Source organism: Ceratotherium simum, chromosome 10 (assembly GCF_057802395.1).
Source record: "Ceratotherium simum simum isolate JZ-2026a chromosome 10, ASM5780239v1, whole genome shotgun sequence".
NCBI lineage: Eukaryota > Metazoa > Chordata > Mammalia > Perissodactyla > Rhinocerotidae > Ceratotherium > Ceratotherium simum.
Window position 1 is genome coordinate 13,299,863 of NC_141909.1, and position 16,781 is coordinate 13,316,643.

Consider the following 16,781-nt stretch of genomic DNA (forward strand, 5'->3'; position numbering starts at 1 on the left):
GGAGAATAAGGTAAGGAAACAGAACACATTTCCAAGAAGTTTGTCTGTGGAGGAAAAGAGATAGGTGGGATGGCAGCTGGGGAGTATATAGTATAGAGGGAAGGTTGTTTTTGTATCTTTTATAGTAGAAAAGACATGAATGTGTTTAAATGCTGATGGGAAAGGTTGAGTAAAAAAGAGAGACTGAAGATCCAGCAGTGATAGAGAATAAGAGATAGCATAAAATCAATGAAAAGAGAGGAGGGTTGGAGGAAATGGACTTAGATGCAAGGAAGGATCCGTCCTCTATTGTAACAGGAAAAGAGTATTGGGACCAATCTTAATGTAGACGGGGAGGTGAGATACTGAGAGATTTCTCATCTGATGGCTTCTGTTCTTGGCGAAGAAGGAGAGGAGGGCCTCTGCTAAGAGAGACGGGGCAGAAGTGGGGTGCTGGGCTGTGAGGAGAGTGGGAAGACAGACCACCTGGAATAGCAGAGGTGGTCCATAGGGAGTGTTGGGGGCCCATGTGAGAGTAGTAATCTTACATCTACAGCCAGTCGTCCCCCGGTGTGATTTACTCCAGGTGCTCGGCTTCCCGGGGGCGTGAGGGAGATGGTGGACATTTGGTCCATCTAGGGTTGTAAATTTGCCAGATGGATATGTAAGAAAAGTCCAAAGAGAAATAGAGTTTGGTTTAAACTATTGAAAAGAATGTTCTATAGGCTATAGGGCCTGGCACACAGTAGGTTCACAAGAATTGTGCTTATGATTACAGGAGAAGAGCGACAACTCCCAGCTTCCCCCGAGCCTCCACCACTCCTGCCTGACCTCCATCACTTACACATACGACTCCAACCCTTTTCCCCTCAAGATGTTTGTACAGAATATGGAGGTGCTTTTGGAAGTAGATGTGATATTTATTTTATATAGTCAGTCATTTTTCAGCTATTTTATGTGTCCCCGCTTCTTCATTATCTAGCTGAGAATGTAAAGTCTCAGAAATTGGGTTCTTTGTTCAGATGTTTGGTTTACCATTGGAGTAATGTTATGTGCAGTTAATTCTGAGTTTCAACAAATGATACCACTTAAGAAAAGTAATCATCAGATGAGCCACAGTATGTAATTTATTATAATCATAATAATTTTTTAGGATTGCTTATTGAGAAAATCACATTTTTCTAAATATAGCTGCACTTAAGGTCTTTTTTTCTTTAAAGTGGTTTATTACTGTTACTAGTCTATATGGATTGCATTTGGTCTGCTATCTGAAAATTAAACATTTCTACGGGAGAAGTAGGTTATAAACATAAAGGTCACATTAGGAATGAGTAGTGACAAAATCAGAAACCTGTTTCAGTAAAAGGAATTAGGAAGTTGGGCAAATAATATTGCTTCTTAAGGCTGAGTTTATTCATCTGTAAAGGGAGGAAATTAGAAAATATGACTTCCAATATTGAGTCTATAATTATTCTATCCAAATAGTAGCCACTAGCCACATGTGGCTACTCAAATTTAAATTCATTAAATTAAATAAAATTAAAAATTCAGTTCCTCAGTCACAGCCACATTTCAAGTGTTCAATAGCCATATGCAGCTAGTGGCTCCTCTACTGGACAGCACAGATGCAGAACATTTCCATCATTAGAGAAAGTTCTATTGGACAGCTCTGGTCTATAATTCTAGTCTTAATACAATTGCAACAGAGGGAAGATGTTAAGACGCTTCCAAAAGTCATCATGGTATAATTTTCCACTTAATCACACGAGACAACATTTCTAGAATACACCTACATCTCACCTGGCCCAATGGACCGGGGATGAACTGAAGCAAGGTGGACCTGCTGCAATGAAATAATCTCAGGAGATGGAGAGACAAGCAAGCCCTGGTGGCCTAGTGGTTAAGACTCTGTGCTCTCAGGGCCTGGGGTTCATTTCCTGGTCAGGGAACCACACCACCCATCTGTCGGTTGTCACATTGTGGCGGCCGCATGTGGCTGTGATGCTGAAAGTTATGCCATGTAATCAGTATTTCAAATATGAGCAGAGTCACCTGTGGTGGATAGGTTTCAGCGGAGCCTCGAGACTAAGGACGTGGCCACCCACTTTCTGAAAAAATTGGCCATGAAAACTCTAGCAGGAGAGCATTGTCTGATACAGCATCAGAAGTTGAGAGGATGGTGCAAAAAGACCGGGCAGGGTTCTGCTCTGCTAGGAGTTGGAATTGACTCCATGCCACAAACAACCAAATGGAGAGATGATATCATTCTAGACCCTCCTCTCTCCTTCCTTCCCTCCCTGCCCTTCTTCCTTTCTTTCCCATACTGTCTGTCCTTTTGATCAGGCAGAGAAATACTATGGAGATCCTGCAGGAAGAGTACCTAACCCTAACTGAAGAGGCAAAGGAAAGCTTCCCAGAAAGAGTGACACTTAAGGCCAGCAGTAAAGGAAATATATGAGTTAAAATGGTTTCCAGGAGTGAATGTTATTGTTGCCGTTAATTATGACCCTATTAAAATGCAACAACTGAAAAAAAAAGGAATTTGAGCAAAATTAATAGCAAATCATTTGTGAAATTATTAACATTACAATCTCTCTGTGGTGTGCATAATTTGCAAAGGTTCCACCAAAATGTGATGTTCTCTTCATCCATTCTGAAGGGTTACTTGCCTAACTCAGTCTTTTTAATTGCTGCTTCCTTTGTATTAAAAGAACAGTGAGCTCATATAGTCCCATACCCCTCCCCAACTGCATTTCTCAAGACTACCACCATTTCGGGCTGGTCCCGTGGCTCAGTGGTTAAGTGCGCGCGCTCCGCTAATGGCGGCCAGGGTTCGGATCCTGGGCGCGCACCAACGCACCGCTTCTCCGGCCATGCTGAGGCCGCGTCCCACATACAGCAGCTAGAATGATGTGCAACTACAATATACCACTATCTACTGGAGCTTTGGGGGGAAAAAAAAAGGAGGAGGATTGGCAATAGATGTTAGCTCAGAGCCAGTCTTCCTCAGCAAAAAAAAAAAAGAGGAGGATTAGCACAGATGTTAGCTCCTCACAAAAAAAAAAAAAAAGACTACCACCATTTCAATAAATGTTGCTTCTCAACTCTCTGAGTTTCTCAGGCCAAGATCATTGCAGTTATTCTTGACTCCTCTATTTCTCTTACACTCCACATCTACTCCTTCAGGATCCAACAGATCCTATTGTCTTTGCCTTCAAAATATATCCAGAATAATATCCCTTTTCCCTAGTTCCTGTAATACCTTGTGGTCCAAACCACTATCATGTCCCGCCTAGAGAAGAGCACGAGTCTTCTCCTGGTCTTTTTTCCCCAGTTGCCCTTTCAACATCAATTGTCCATTCAGCAGCCAGAGTAACACATTTAAAACTTAAGTTAGATCATATCATGTCTCTGTTCCAAACTCTCCAATAGCTTCCCATCTCACAAAGATGAAGTCGAAAGTCCTCATCATGGGCCACAAGGCCCTAAGCGATCTGCTCCAAGCGACCTGACCTCTGTTCATTCTCTCTTGCCCACTCACACTGCTCCAGCCACAATGGCCTTGCTACTTGAGGGATGGTCCAAGCACACTGGCTCTTCCTGGAACTGCTCAAGTCGAAAGCCACGTGGATCACTCACTCCCTCACTTCATTCAGGTGTCTGTCAAAATGTCCCCAGACAGGCAAGATAACAAGGTAAGCAAGGCCTGTCTATCCTACCTAAAATAGCTCACTCTGTACAACCATCTCCACCATCATTCTTTATCCTCACTCTGCTTTGCTTTTCTTCATTGCACTTATCACACTTGATGTGTTATGTGTGTGTTTGTTTACTAGACTATATACCCCATGAGAGCATGGATTTTTGTTTCGTTTACTGCAATATCCCAGTCCCTTGATCAGAGTCTGACCCATGCATATGCAGTTCATAATAGTTGATGAATGAGTGAATGGTGTTTATTCTACTTTATCACCTTATACCTATAATTATATGACTTCCATAGACTGTGAGGTCCTAAAGATGTGATTACATATTATTATTCCTAGCCACCAGCTCACTACCTGGAAGGTAAACTCGCTATAAAAGAAGTTCCTTGAATATTTTGCCCTCATATCAAAAACTATAGGATCATAGATGCAAAATGAATCTTGAGAGGTATTCTGGTCTTTAGTTGTGCCTTCAGAGAAGACTACACTTAACACTAGTCTATTTTGAAAGGCCACCAGGGAAGAAGAATCATTTTCTCTGTTTAACAACTTTTACTTCCAGGAGATTCTTTCCTAAGCCAAATCTAAATCCCATTTTCTTTTATTCTAGGATCAGAGAAATTTTAATAAATAAAACTAGTCAGTTATACGTCAATTATACCTCAATTTAAAAAAAAAAAAAACTAGTCAGTATTTTTCTTTTTTTCTTCTTTTTTTTTCTCTTATTTCCTTTTTCACAAGGAATCCATGATCATTGTAGAAAACGCAAAAAGAAAAAAGTTATCCATAATGCTCAAAGATAACTTCTGTTAATAGCCTTTCATATTTACATGTGTATATACATATATTAATAAATATTTTATTGACATATAACATATACAGAAAGTACACAAATCATAAACAGCTTGATGAATAATTCAAAGTGAATACACCAGTGTAGCCACAACTCACGTCAAGAAATAGCTCCCTCATTCCTGCACCTAATCATTCCCTTTATCCTCCTCAAATTTAACCACTCTGGATGTCTAACACTGTAGATTGGTTTTCTCTGTTTTTAAACTTCATATAAGTGGGACCATACAGTACTCTGTATGTACAATATTCTTTTATGTCTCCCTTCTTTTATTTAACATTGTGTTTTGAATGTTAGTGTGTACACACATACACACATTATTTTTGTTTATTAAATCTCTCTTTGGTTGCATCTAATCAGCTCTTAAACCCATCAATTTAAAAAATTTTTCAAAGATATTTTTTATTTCTAGAATTTTCATTTGATTCTTTTATATAATTTCCAGTTTTCTGGAAAATTCTACATCTTGTCATTTAATTTCTTGACTATATTATTCATATGTATTTTAATGTTCATTCTGATCACTTAGATATGTCCTATGAGTAGGTTTCTATTGTATATTTCTTTTTTTTTTTTCCAACTTTTTTTTTTTTTTTTTTAGGAAGATCAGCCCTGAGCTAACATCCATGCTAATCCTCTTCTTTTTGCTGAGGAAGACCGGTTCTGAGCTAACATCTATTGCCAATCCTCCTCCTTTTTTTTTCCCCCAAAGCCCCAGTAGATAGTTGTATGTCGTAGTTGCACATCTTTCTAGTTGCTGTATGTGGGACTCGGCCTCAGCATGGCCGGAGAAGTGGTGCGTCGGTGCGTGCCCGGGATCCGAACCCGGGCTGCCAGCAGCAGAATGTGCGCACTTAACCGTGAAGCCACGGGGCCGGCCCGCTATTGTATATTTCTTCTCTTGGTTTTCTGTCAAGTCTTGCCTTCTTATATGCCTAGTTATATTTTGTAAGTTCTATTTCACTATGCCTAGTTATTTTTTATTGAGTGCCATACATTGTTTATGAAAAAATGTAGAGATGATTGAGACTCTAGGTGATGGTATCTTCCTCCAGAAAGGATTTACGTTTACTTCTGGTATAGAGCAAGGCTAGGGCATCTTAATTTAATTTATTGAGCTTATTTTTTGTTTTTCCCCCCCAAAGCCCCAGTAGATAGTTGTATGTCATAGATGCACACCCATGCTGTACATGGGATGCAACCTCAGCATGGCCAGAGAAGCGGTACATCGGTGGGCGCCCGGGATCTGCGCCCGGGATCCGAACCCAGGTTGCCAGCAGCGGAGCGCGTGCACTTAACCGCCAAGCCACAGGGCTGGCCCATGTTGGGCTGATTTGAAGCTTGACTTATTCTTTGTGAGAGTCTATATCTGATTCGCCCCTACGCTTAGGATGCAGTGCTTTGTGCTTCCACTCAGAGGTCTGGGCTGTGTCCCAGAACTTCTCTTCCTTAGACGGCACTGAAGTCTAAACTTTGCCCACCTGGCCCTGTGAAAGTGCCAGCCCTCTGTGCTGCTCTTTCGCCACTCAGTCGTCTCTTTCAAACCAGCGACTGGCTCAAGGGGAAGAGCAGCCCCAAATGCCAGGTCCACGGCTCTTGGCTCCCCTCTCTTCTGGCTCTTGGCTCCACAAATTGCCTTACTAGTGTCCTGATAACTTCAAACACATTCTTTTTCTTTATAAATTTGTCTATTAATTAATTTGTCTAGCTTTTCTAGTCATTCTTAATGGCAGGATTGTTCTGAAATAACCTAGGCCAGCATTCAGCCATTGCCAGAAGCAGAATTCCACATATACGCTAATGAAAAATGTTATTATAATACACATACATTCCTATCACTTGCTTTTCTCACTTATCCTTATGTAAGCCATGAATATCTTTAATAAATATGTCAAGATTAATTTACACAATAATTTTAAATGGCTACATAGAATTTATACCCTTCTTTGAGTGAGTCATAATTTTTTAGCCAAACTTTTATAATTGGACACTTCAACTGTTTCTATGTTTTTCTCTATTATAAATAATGATATGATGCTCATCTTCACATATACATTCCTAAATAGTTGTAATTATTCCCTAAGTATAATATCTTTAAATAAAAATATAATATAAAAAAGTATGAATATTTTAAGGTTTTTGTTATATTTCTGAAGGTGTCTCTAGGAAAATCATACTAATTTACACTTCCACCAGCAGTGTATAAGTGCCAGTTTCCCTATATTTTTAAGCACTTCCTAAATAATAGAATTTTAATTTGAAATTTGCCTGACATAAATAAACTAGTATTTATTATATGATTCTTATGTATCCCCACACCAGGAACATTCTTGGGATCACAAGAAAAAATATTAAACTTGGACCCTGATCTCAAGGAGCTCATGATTTGTCACAGAGATTCTCTATGACTCCCTTTTCATTGTGAAAGTCCCTTGGTAATGTTCCCGGAAGGTGTGAATCCTCTGTACAGAAATTTGCCTCCTCGTGTTCTCACCAGTTACATATGTATTTTGGACCCTGCCTTTGTCTTTAACTACAATTATGTATCATAGACTTATTTACAATACACAGTCCAGGATAGCTCCTTGGTTTCTTTCTGTCAATTCTACATATCCATGTAGTGTGGCTGTAGTTTCTTTTTCTTCCTTCATGTACTTCCTTAAACTTGTCCTGTTTGAACTCTATTCAATGCTCTGACCACTAGCTCAGCTTACCAAGGTCACTCATCTAGATCAGGGGTCAACAAACAATGCCTCCTGGGAAGAGATCTGGCCTGCCAACTGGGTTTGTAAAAAAGTTTCCTTGGAACACGTCATGCTCACATGTGTGCATACTGTCTGTGGCTGCTTTGCTGACACCACAGTGGAGTAACTGTGGAGAAACTGAGTAACTGTGACAGAGGTCATATGGCCCAAAAACCTAAAATATTGACTATTTGGCCCCTTATAAGAGAAGTTTGCCAACCCTTGGTCCTTATAACTCTGTAAGAAGATTCTGAACTTAATAAGAAAGATTTCCCCACTACTGGATTAAGCAGCTGCACAGAACAAACCTCCAATTCCCCCACTCCAGTGGGCATAAGATCTTGTCTTTCAGTGTCACTTCATTTAGGGTACAGCCTCCCACCAAAGAAACTGTCCTCTGTCCCTGGATTCTGATGGGATTCCTGCCCCTCCCACTGCCCCAGCCAATCAGAATCCTCCCTAAGAATTCTGGCAGAGCTAACATGAAGGATGCTCCCTTTAAGTCTGGGCTCTCAAGCTGTTAGGATGATGAAGACCTAAGGCTCACATAACCATCCTGCTCTCCGATGGAAAGATCCCGTCTGACAGGTAATGCAAGCAGAGGCCGACGAGCCAAAATATCAAGACACAGAGTCCCGATTACCTTCTTTTAATCCCCAAATCAAGTTTTCAAAACCTAGTTTCACCTCTTACAATTTTTCTCTATAAACTAGACCGGGACTGACATAAATACTGGATTTCCCAGTTACACGAGATAGTAAGTTACTCTTTCTGCTTAATCTAATTTTAATCGGGTTTCTGTTGTATGAAACCAAAAGAGTTCAGACAAGTAAAAAACTGGAACCACGAATGGAAGGTGCAAGAGAAAAAGTGGGTAATTGGCATGGGAAAGACTGAGTGGAAGACGGTATAAGTCCCTGTGTGTGCGAAGCTGGGGTCCCTGACCTGAATGATCCTTAATCTGAAGCTGGCTGAATTGTGATGACTTGTGCTGTAGGACCTGGATCATTTGTAGACTTTGGACTCAATTAGGTACAGAGGATGAAAATTTGCAACATCCTCATCTATATAAAGAAGCCTAGTATTTGTATGGCACACTGTCCTAACCAGAAAAGGGTACTCCCCGCTAGGGGCCAGACTTGGGGCTCTGGATGCCTTGGCACTGCCTGCCCATGGCATGACATCTGCCATACTGGTGTGCTACTGAGAGCCCAACTCTCAGGAGGCTCTTGGTATAAAAAGGCCAGAGAATGCAATGAAGAGGTTCAGATTCCAGGACCCTGACTCAACAGTTTTGTGGCTTTGGTCTCCTACTCAGTTTTCAAGGGAGTTATATCACCAGGGCAATCACAAACCTACGACTAAATCACTAAAACCATGGTTCTCAAACTCTGCCCCAAGGTGCCCTGAGTACTGCAGAGAATTCACAGAAGCAACATGAGATACTTTAAATTTTCTAGAAATATAGCAATATTAAACATCCGTGAGATACCACACTGACAGGTAGTCCACAGTTTTAACATTAGATCATGCTACGTTCTTTCCAGTGATGTCATATCTCCACTGCAAAGCAGTTGCTTATATTTTTGGCAGTTGCTCTGACAAAAAGCACAAAAATCAATACAAAACAAGAACTGAAGGTGGTGGTGTCCAATCTGATTCTAAGGTTTGAGAAGTTGTGCAGTGTCCAACAGCAACATATGTCCCCTTAGCATGTAACTGTGATTACTTAAGAATGAAATTAAAATATCATTTTATAATTTACAGTATTATTTCTTCAAATGGCTACTAAGTTATTAAGACAGAAATACTAAGTTGTTTGTACCTAGCTTTTTAATTAATTGGACTTTTTTGGTATTTCTTTTGGCTCAGAGATGCTAGGAAAAAATTACTAAGATACTACGGGTCCTGTCAAGGAGAAAGTTTGTACCTCTGCACTAAGACAATCCCCAAGACCCCAAATCCTCACCAATAGGAGGTGGGCTGGGAAAGCAGTGCAGCCTCCAGAAGGGTCGGCCATGCTCCTCTCCAATGTGGCCATGGAGGACCACAGAACAGGGAGAACCTTTCAAAGAACAGAGCTGAGTGCAGCCCCAGTGGATACTCAGGCCCTCCCCCCACTGCCTTACTTTCCAGGAAGGTATTATGTATATTATGGACCGATGATGATGCCTGCTTATTTCCCTGTCTCCCCCTTTTCAAGTGAGAGTTTTTAAGGTGGCTATCAAAAATCTTCTTTTCCATAGTATATTAAACACATTAAGGGTAATAACCTTTACCATGTAGACATAGATTGCTGGCCTGTGAAAAGCTACACCTAGACTTGACAAAGAGGAATGCATATTATCCAGAGCACCTATGATAGGAATGGATGACCTAACTAGAAGGCACTGGGGCTTGCCTTGCTTTGGAAAAGAGATAAGTACATGAATGGTTATGCATGGGTTGGCTGTCTTATGTTGGGGAGGAAGGTGCACACAAGAAATTATACATATGGAAAAAGGTAATGTGTGAGCACGAGTGTATGTGTGTGTATATGTGTGTGTGTGCGCATGCACATGTGCTGAGTAGCCAAGGGGTGGAATGTATCAGGCCAGGAGTATTCTTTCCATTGGGGAATTGCCTCTTCCCCATTGCATGTAATTTGGCCTGGACTGTTTCATCTCTGTGTCTTCTTGTCCTCTGGTCACAAGAATGCACACACACAAATTTGAGTTTCTCTACTGGAGGTGGTATGTGGACACTGGATAAGAGAAAGTCACTCCAAGGACCATATAGAGTGACTCTGGACACCACACTTAAGAGAACCTATAAGAGGATGAAGCCAAGCAGAGGCTAGCAGGGGAGAGAGACAGAGAAAGAGAGTTCTGATTTTATTATTGAACCTACTCTCCTGGATTTATGTAAGCCTGATTTAGCTAAGCTTGGGTTTCAATCACTGAGCTAAAATTTCCCTTTTGTGCTTACGGAGGTTTGAGCTCGGTTTCTGTCACTCCTTATTCAAAGAGCTCTGACTAATAGCATCACTAACATAGCTTCTTAGGAAACCAAATAAAACCGGCTGGAAAATCAAGGTACGAGACTACATGCTTATCTTTTTGCAGGTGAAGCCCTGATGACAGGGTAGCGTTTAGGTCAGTGTATTCATGAGGAGTCCAAGCATACTTGATTATGTGCATTCTGGAACCGATGCCTGCAACTCATAGGCACATTTTACCTTTGTGTGGTTATACCATGTTCACTAAGCACATAATTCCCTAGATCTCCTTGAAGTGAAAAATTAAAATCATTTCTACAATTTCTCTTTCTTGTCAGAAAACAGGGCCAAGGGCTTTTAAGAACTGGTGCTGTGGTTCCGTGACTGTAGGATGGATGACATCACCCTTCTGGGGATGATTTCATTTCTGCCCTTTCCGGATCCATCTGAAAGCAAACCCAGCCTCAGGAGGGAGGGAAATCCACACGCACAGCACTTGAGGAGTCTTTGTATACTGAAGCATTTATCAGCTGATTGGCAGGGTCAAGTGGCCACTGTTCAGAGGGCAACGAGCTCTGTTAATTGGCTTTTTGCCAGGCAAAATTGCACTCGATAATTTCTCTAGTGAGCCTGTTCTAATGCACCCTTCTAAACAGCCTAAACTTTCCTAGCATGAGCCCCTCGAACTGCCACGCTGGGAATGTGCAACAAAAAGCCCCCTGGCCCCTTGGGTGCTTAGACCCCAACCCTCCTGGTAAATTGCACCTCCAAGTGCAGTGATGCTCAGGAGTGAAGGAGGCCCTAGAGAGAAAGACAGACCTTATTAAAGCATAACCTTTGGGCTGAAATGAGTCTTTACTACCTCTTAAGTACTCCCTACAAAATATTCTGAACTGTTTTCTGGCAGATTTTGCCATGTATTCCAGATGATTTCTTCTAATTAGAAATATTTTACCAAGCAAACACCTGCCTCTGTTCCCTGCTTCTGCTCTCAGTTGTCCAGTGACTGGAGATTAAGGCTCCGGTTTCTACGCGAGATAAAGTTTAGGGACTACGCCCAAGGAAATATGAAGCAATGCCTAATAGCAGAAATGTGAAATGTGAAGTGTGCAGAAAGGTCCACAGGCCTTGGGAGAGAGGAAGCTCTCGCTCAGGGAGCTGAGCCTGGAGGAACCACTTAAAGGGTCTGACCGCAAACGTGCATACAGTGAAAAGGGTGTGTTATGGGCTGAATCATGTGTGTCCCCCCACCCCATTCATATGTTAAAGTTTTAACCCCCAGTACCTCAGAATGTGACTGTATTTGGAGATAAGGTCTTCAAAGAGGTAATTAAGTTAAAATAAAGTCATTAGGGTAGGCCCTAATCAAATATGACGGGTGTCCTTATAAGAAGAGGAGGTTATGAAACACACACACGTACACACAGAGAACACCATGTGTGGATACAGGGAGAAAATGGCCATCTACAAGCCAAGGAGATGCCTCAGAAGAAATCAACCCTGCCACATCTTATCTCGGACTTCTGGCCTCCAGAACTGTAAGGACATAAATTTCTGTTGTTTAAGCCGCCCAGCCTGTGCTACTTTGTTATGGCAGCCCTAGCAACCAAAAACGGATGTGGAGCCATGTCCCTCTGAGAGCTGGCCCTCTGAGCTTCACACCCACATAATGAAACTTCGTTTGCACCATTCCTCAATGTAGCTGGATCTTTTCCTAGGGCTTTAGCATATATTTTCTTGCCATCATGTCATCTAACTATGACGAGGCATGCTTCTTTATACTGATTTTAATAATCTGTCTTCCTCTTTTGTGTCTTCACCTGCTGAACATGTGTAGAAATTTGTCAAGCCTTCTGTTAGTTACTTATCCAAGCTACTCATATTTCTCCCTTTAAAGTTCACCATGTAAGTCCCTTTCTTTAATCTGCAAATTTAAATTGCTAATGTGCTACTTGTCTAGCTGTTCTTTATAAAGTGGCATTTGGGGGTGTTTATCTTTTCAACTCAGAAGGAGAAGTGAAGGGACTGATTGTTGAATTCTTGTTTTCGGCTGCACTCTTTGAGCTCTGCTGAGACTACAGAGCTGGCTTAGGGAACTTCAATACACAAGGGCTCTATATTTGGAGGGGCTCATTGTAAGGGTATGGAAATGTCCTTTGTGGTCCCAAATATATGTCAGAGCACAATTCATTGCCCAATTCATGTCCTTAAGTCAACACAAAAGATAAAGAGAGCCAGGGGATGAAAATAATTCCATGGGTTAGCAAGTGTCTCCATGGAGACCAGAAAATGCATAATCTCTATGGAGACCCTCAAAATCTCTCCTTCTGAAATTACAATAGTATATGATCTGTTGTAATTATAAGTTGAGGGTGGAGACAAAGTGACCAGAGGAAGAGGATGACAGGATAACCTTCTTTCCCTTGTGGAAATTATAGCTGTTGTGACTCTAAGTTTAATCAGTTGTGGTATTGTAAAATTCTGAAGTTAGCATTCTGGGAGACCATGTCCCTAGGATGGGATAAGAGGCACTTGAGGATCCAGCGTTTATATGCCCAACACTAACCTAGATGTCTGACATGTAGTTGGCGTTCAGAACAATATGTTAATGTATGAACCAATGCAATGAGCAATTGGGCAGGATCTCATCATGGGCTCGGGCCCTGTCAATTATCTCTGCTCTGCTAAAACAAAGGGAGAGGGCTACTGATGGGGAATCCTGGGTAATGTCTGCATATGACCGAGCCGCACCAGTAACTCTTATTTTGCTTCTTTCTTCTCTTTCAAGGAGAATGGTGCTCAATTGTAGAAATATGGTTGAAGGAGGAAATGAGGTTTAGTCGTGGTGAGGAGATAAACAGGGTACAAGGAAATAGACCAGCTAATGAATGCAGGTCACTGTGTGCAGATAAGTTATATCCCATTGTAACCAACATGTTCTTAGCCTCACTAGCCTCTGGATACAAAACGGGATTCTGATTACTTTTTATACCCAGGTTGTTATGGTCCAGTGTCCCCTGTGGCACATTTGTTGGAAATTAGCCCACCGTAAAGTGGGCCCCAGTGTTCTTTGAGAGTTTCCTATGGTAATGCCTCAGATCAGGGCCCAAACATTTCTGCCCACTTGTCCTGTTTCTTCCTCCTTATCTTGCTGCCATGTTATTGCCCTGACGGCTCACCCTAAGGAGAGACTTCTTTAGCATGATAGTCTCTACTGGTTGACCACCTATTGAAAAAATCACCTTTAATTCCAGGGATAGCCACTGCTTGGTAAATATACTTCCAAGTTTTTCTCTGTTTATGCATATATGCATAAAATTATATAAATTTAAATTATATATGTTAAATTTATAAATTCATATATGTGGAGTAGCTTGAGATCAGACTATACATAATTTTGTACCCTGTATTTTCTTTCTTAATAATATATAATGAAAATATTCTTCCATGGTACTAAATATTGAAATACATAATTTTTAATAACTACCTAGAACTCATGTTATGAATATACTATCATTTACTTAAAAATCTCTGTGGACTTTTAATGTTTCCAATTTTCCCACAATTATAGATATCACTGCACTGCATCTTCTTATCTACGTTCTTCTGCACTTCTTGGTTGTTTCCTCAGCATTTGTTACTTTAAGTAGACTTCCAGGGTTAAAGAGTATTAACCCTTTTAAGACTCACGTTCTTGCTTGTTTTGCTGTTCATCTCTTTACGTAACCATGTTTTAGGTACACAAGATTTATACAAGATGGCAAGCTCCTAGGTATCAGGATTCATGCTTAACTTCGTATTTACCACATGCTCTTCACACTCCTTGGAGGTGGCAGGGCTTCATATTTCAGTGAAAACAGTGTACCAGTGACAACCATGAAGGTGTGTGACCCATCCTGAAGGACCTCGAGGAAAAACATGCATATTTCCAAAGGGAAAGAGGGATTCAGTCTAAGCACCCCACTCTCTGATCCAGAGCACCAGAGGGACCTGAAGTTGTTAAGAACACAGTGACATCTCAGAGAAGAAACCTTCCTTACCTTAGTAGAGGACTTTTAGAGTTTCCTCCAATAGTCTGTGAACTCTGGGGGGCTCATTTTTGTACGTCCGACCTAGCACAGCGATGGTGCAACAAAAGCATTCACGGGCATGAATGAGGAGCCAGGGTCCCCACAACCTGAGGTGCAGCAGATCACTTCAGTGGCTGCCACTCTGTCATTGTAAATAAAATACTTTCTGGAGGCAGTATTGACTCATTCCTAATGTCTTTCCTCTGCAGTTGGAGAAGAGGTGGCTAAACGGTGGAGGTCGAACTGGTGCTGAAAGCGGAGCTGGCCCTTTCGCTGGCAGCCGAAAGAGGGAGAGGGCCGGGGTAAGTCTAGACACGTTTCCTTCGATTGTCTTCCCTTCCTCCCTGCCCCTCCCCCACCTTTCCATTCTCGTGGGTGGCCGCTCCCGCCTTGGTGCGGAGCCGCCTCACTTAGCTAAGTTTACAGCGCCTCGAAGTCCAAGCGGGGCTGTCTTCAAGTAGCAAAAGCAGGGGGGATTAGCAGCTCTCGGCCTCTCCCCTCTCGGTTTCCTCCTTGGGTTGGTAGGAAACTTTACCCAGACGCCGAAGAAGCTCCGCCCTGGTAGTTTTGAACTGGCCACTGGCTGAGGCCCCGCGGGGCACTCTCCCTCCCCAGGTCCCCCAGCCCCAGACTCTACCCTCGAGGAGGCCGCCCGGAGCCAGTTTGTTCGGGGGCAGATGGAGAGCGGTGGGCTGGCTGGGAGGGCAGGAGGAGGAGGATAGAGGAAGAGTCGGTGCGCACCGTTCCCGCGCTGCCCAGACCCCCTTAGGGCCCGACTGGGCCGCGGGTGGGGTGGGGGTGGTGGGCACGCGGCCCATCCCTGCCTCCAAGCCGCGTCCCTCGTCTCCCCGCCCGGCGGGCGGCCGCCCCCACCTCCCCTCCGGCTGCCCATCCTCCTCCCGCTCCGCCCTGCCGCCGGGGGGAGGGGCAGCCCGCGGGAGACGCTCCGCCCCCCGGCCGCCCCGGCAGGCGGCGGCGCAGGCGGCTGCGGCCTAGGGCCCCGGGCGGCCGCGAGCCTCCTCCCCCTCCCGGAAGCGCGGGGCGGGGTCCCCGGCCGGGCCGCGGGGGCGGGCGCGGGGGCCGGGCCGGGCCGGGGCGGGGCGCGGGGCGCTCGGCACTCGCGGGCTCGGCCGGCTGTGCGCGCCCACTCCGGCTCCAGGCGACCGGCGCGCGCGGGCCCAGGCCGCCCGGCTCCAGCGGAGCAGCAGCGGCGGCAGCTGGCGGCGAGGCCTCGCGCCCCTCGAGCCCCTCCCCGGCGCCGCGCATGGAGACGCGGCCCGCCGCCCGCCGTTGAGCTCGCCGCCCGGCCCGGGACCCGCCGGGGCTGGGGTGGCCTCGGGCTCCGGCCGGCCGCCCCCGCCGCCCCAGGGCTGCGCGCGGCCCGCGGGCCTCGTCGCCCGCGCGGATCGCCGCGGCCCGACCGTCCCGTCCCAGGCACTGGCCGTCCCGAGCGCCATGGCACACTCCCCGGTGCAGTCGGGCCTGCCCGGCATGCAGGTAGGCAGCAGCCGGGCCGCCGAGGGAGGGAGGGATGCGCGGGCCGGAGCGGAAGCGGGAACTTGGCGGTGTAAACACGGCCCCCCCACGCTGCCCTTCCGGGGTCGCGCCGGCCGCCCGCGCTGTGCTCCCAGCCCCCGGGGCCACTGCCCGGCGCCGCGGCCCGAGGCTCGGGGGCGGGGGTGTGCGGGGATCGGGGCGCCGCGGCCTGGAGGCGGCCCTCGCCGGCCGGCGTCGCCGCGGTCAGGGAGGGATGCGGGGGTGCCAGCCGCCTTGCTCTCCCCGCTTTGCTCTCTTCCCAACGCCTCCCGAGTGCAGGCCCGGCGCCGGCGACCTCCCCGGGGAGAATGGATGCGCAGAAATGCCCTTGGAGGCCCGGCTCCGGCTCGGGGCCCTGCGTGCGGCGGAGGCCCCTGTCCCCCTGGCGAGCGGCCGGAGAGTTGAGCGGCGGGAGGGCAGCCCCGGGCGCGCCCCGACTCGTCCTGGGCCCGGCCCGGCCCGGCCGGCTGGAGGAGGCAGGGCGGGGTGCGGCAAGGTGTAGGTGCCAGCCCCACTTCCAGCGCGTTCGTTCCGCGCCTGTCCTGGTGCAGATGGGAAAGTGCGAGCCTGGAAAGCTGGAAGAAGCAATCAGTCGGACACCGTGCACTCGCGTGCCGGACCCCGGGACCCTGGGCTTTTACTTTCAGACTTGGTTGGATCCGGATGAATTCCTTCCCAGTCAACCTCTCCTTTGATACTTTGTGGCATCCTGGCCGACCAGTGACTTTTTTGGAGGGGGAGAGAAGTTGAATTTCAAATTAACGTGAATGTATTAAGGTCTTTTGTCATTGGGCACTGTTCTTAGCCCTTTGAAAAAGAAAACCACCATCCTTGACTAACTTGTACTGTTTGTAAGCGCATATATGGTGGCAAAATGATTAGGGTTCAAATCTCACGATACGGTATGTCTTTCAA

The 16,781-nt window shown here is 45.3% G+C and overlaps 1 protein-coding gene across 3 annotated transcripts in view; it reads left to right on the plus strand.

Annotated features, from left to right (window-relative positions):
- The first annotated feature begins 15,509 nt into the window (after positions 1-15,509).
- Positions 15,510-16,781, plus strand: part of STK24 (serine/threonine kinase 24) — a 116,435-nt gene continuing 115,163 nt past the window's right edge. For 2 of the 3 annotated variants that reach the window (XM_087435905.1, XM_087435906.1), the window contains exon 1: positions 15,510-15,827. In XM_087435905.1, coding sequence (XP_087292031.1) covers positions 15,786-15,827 — 42 coding nt within the window. In that variant the 5' untranslated portion in view covers positions 15,510-15,785. The remainder of the gene's footprint in view (positions 15,828-16,781) is intronic. The other variant, XM_087435907.1, reaches the window with a different exon arrangement.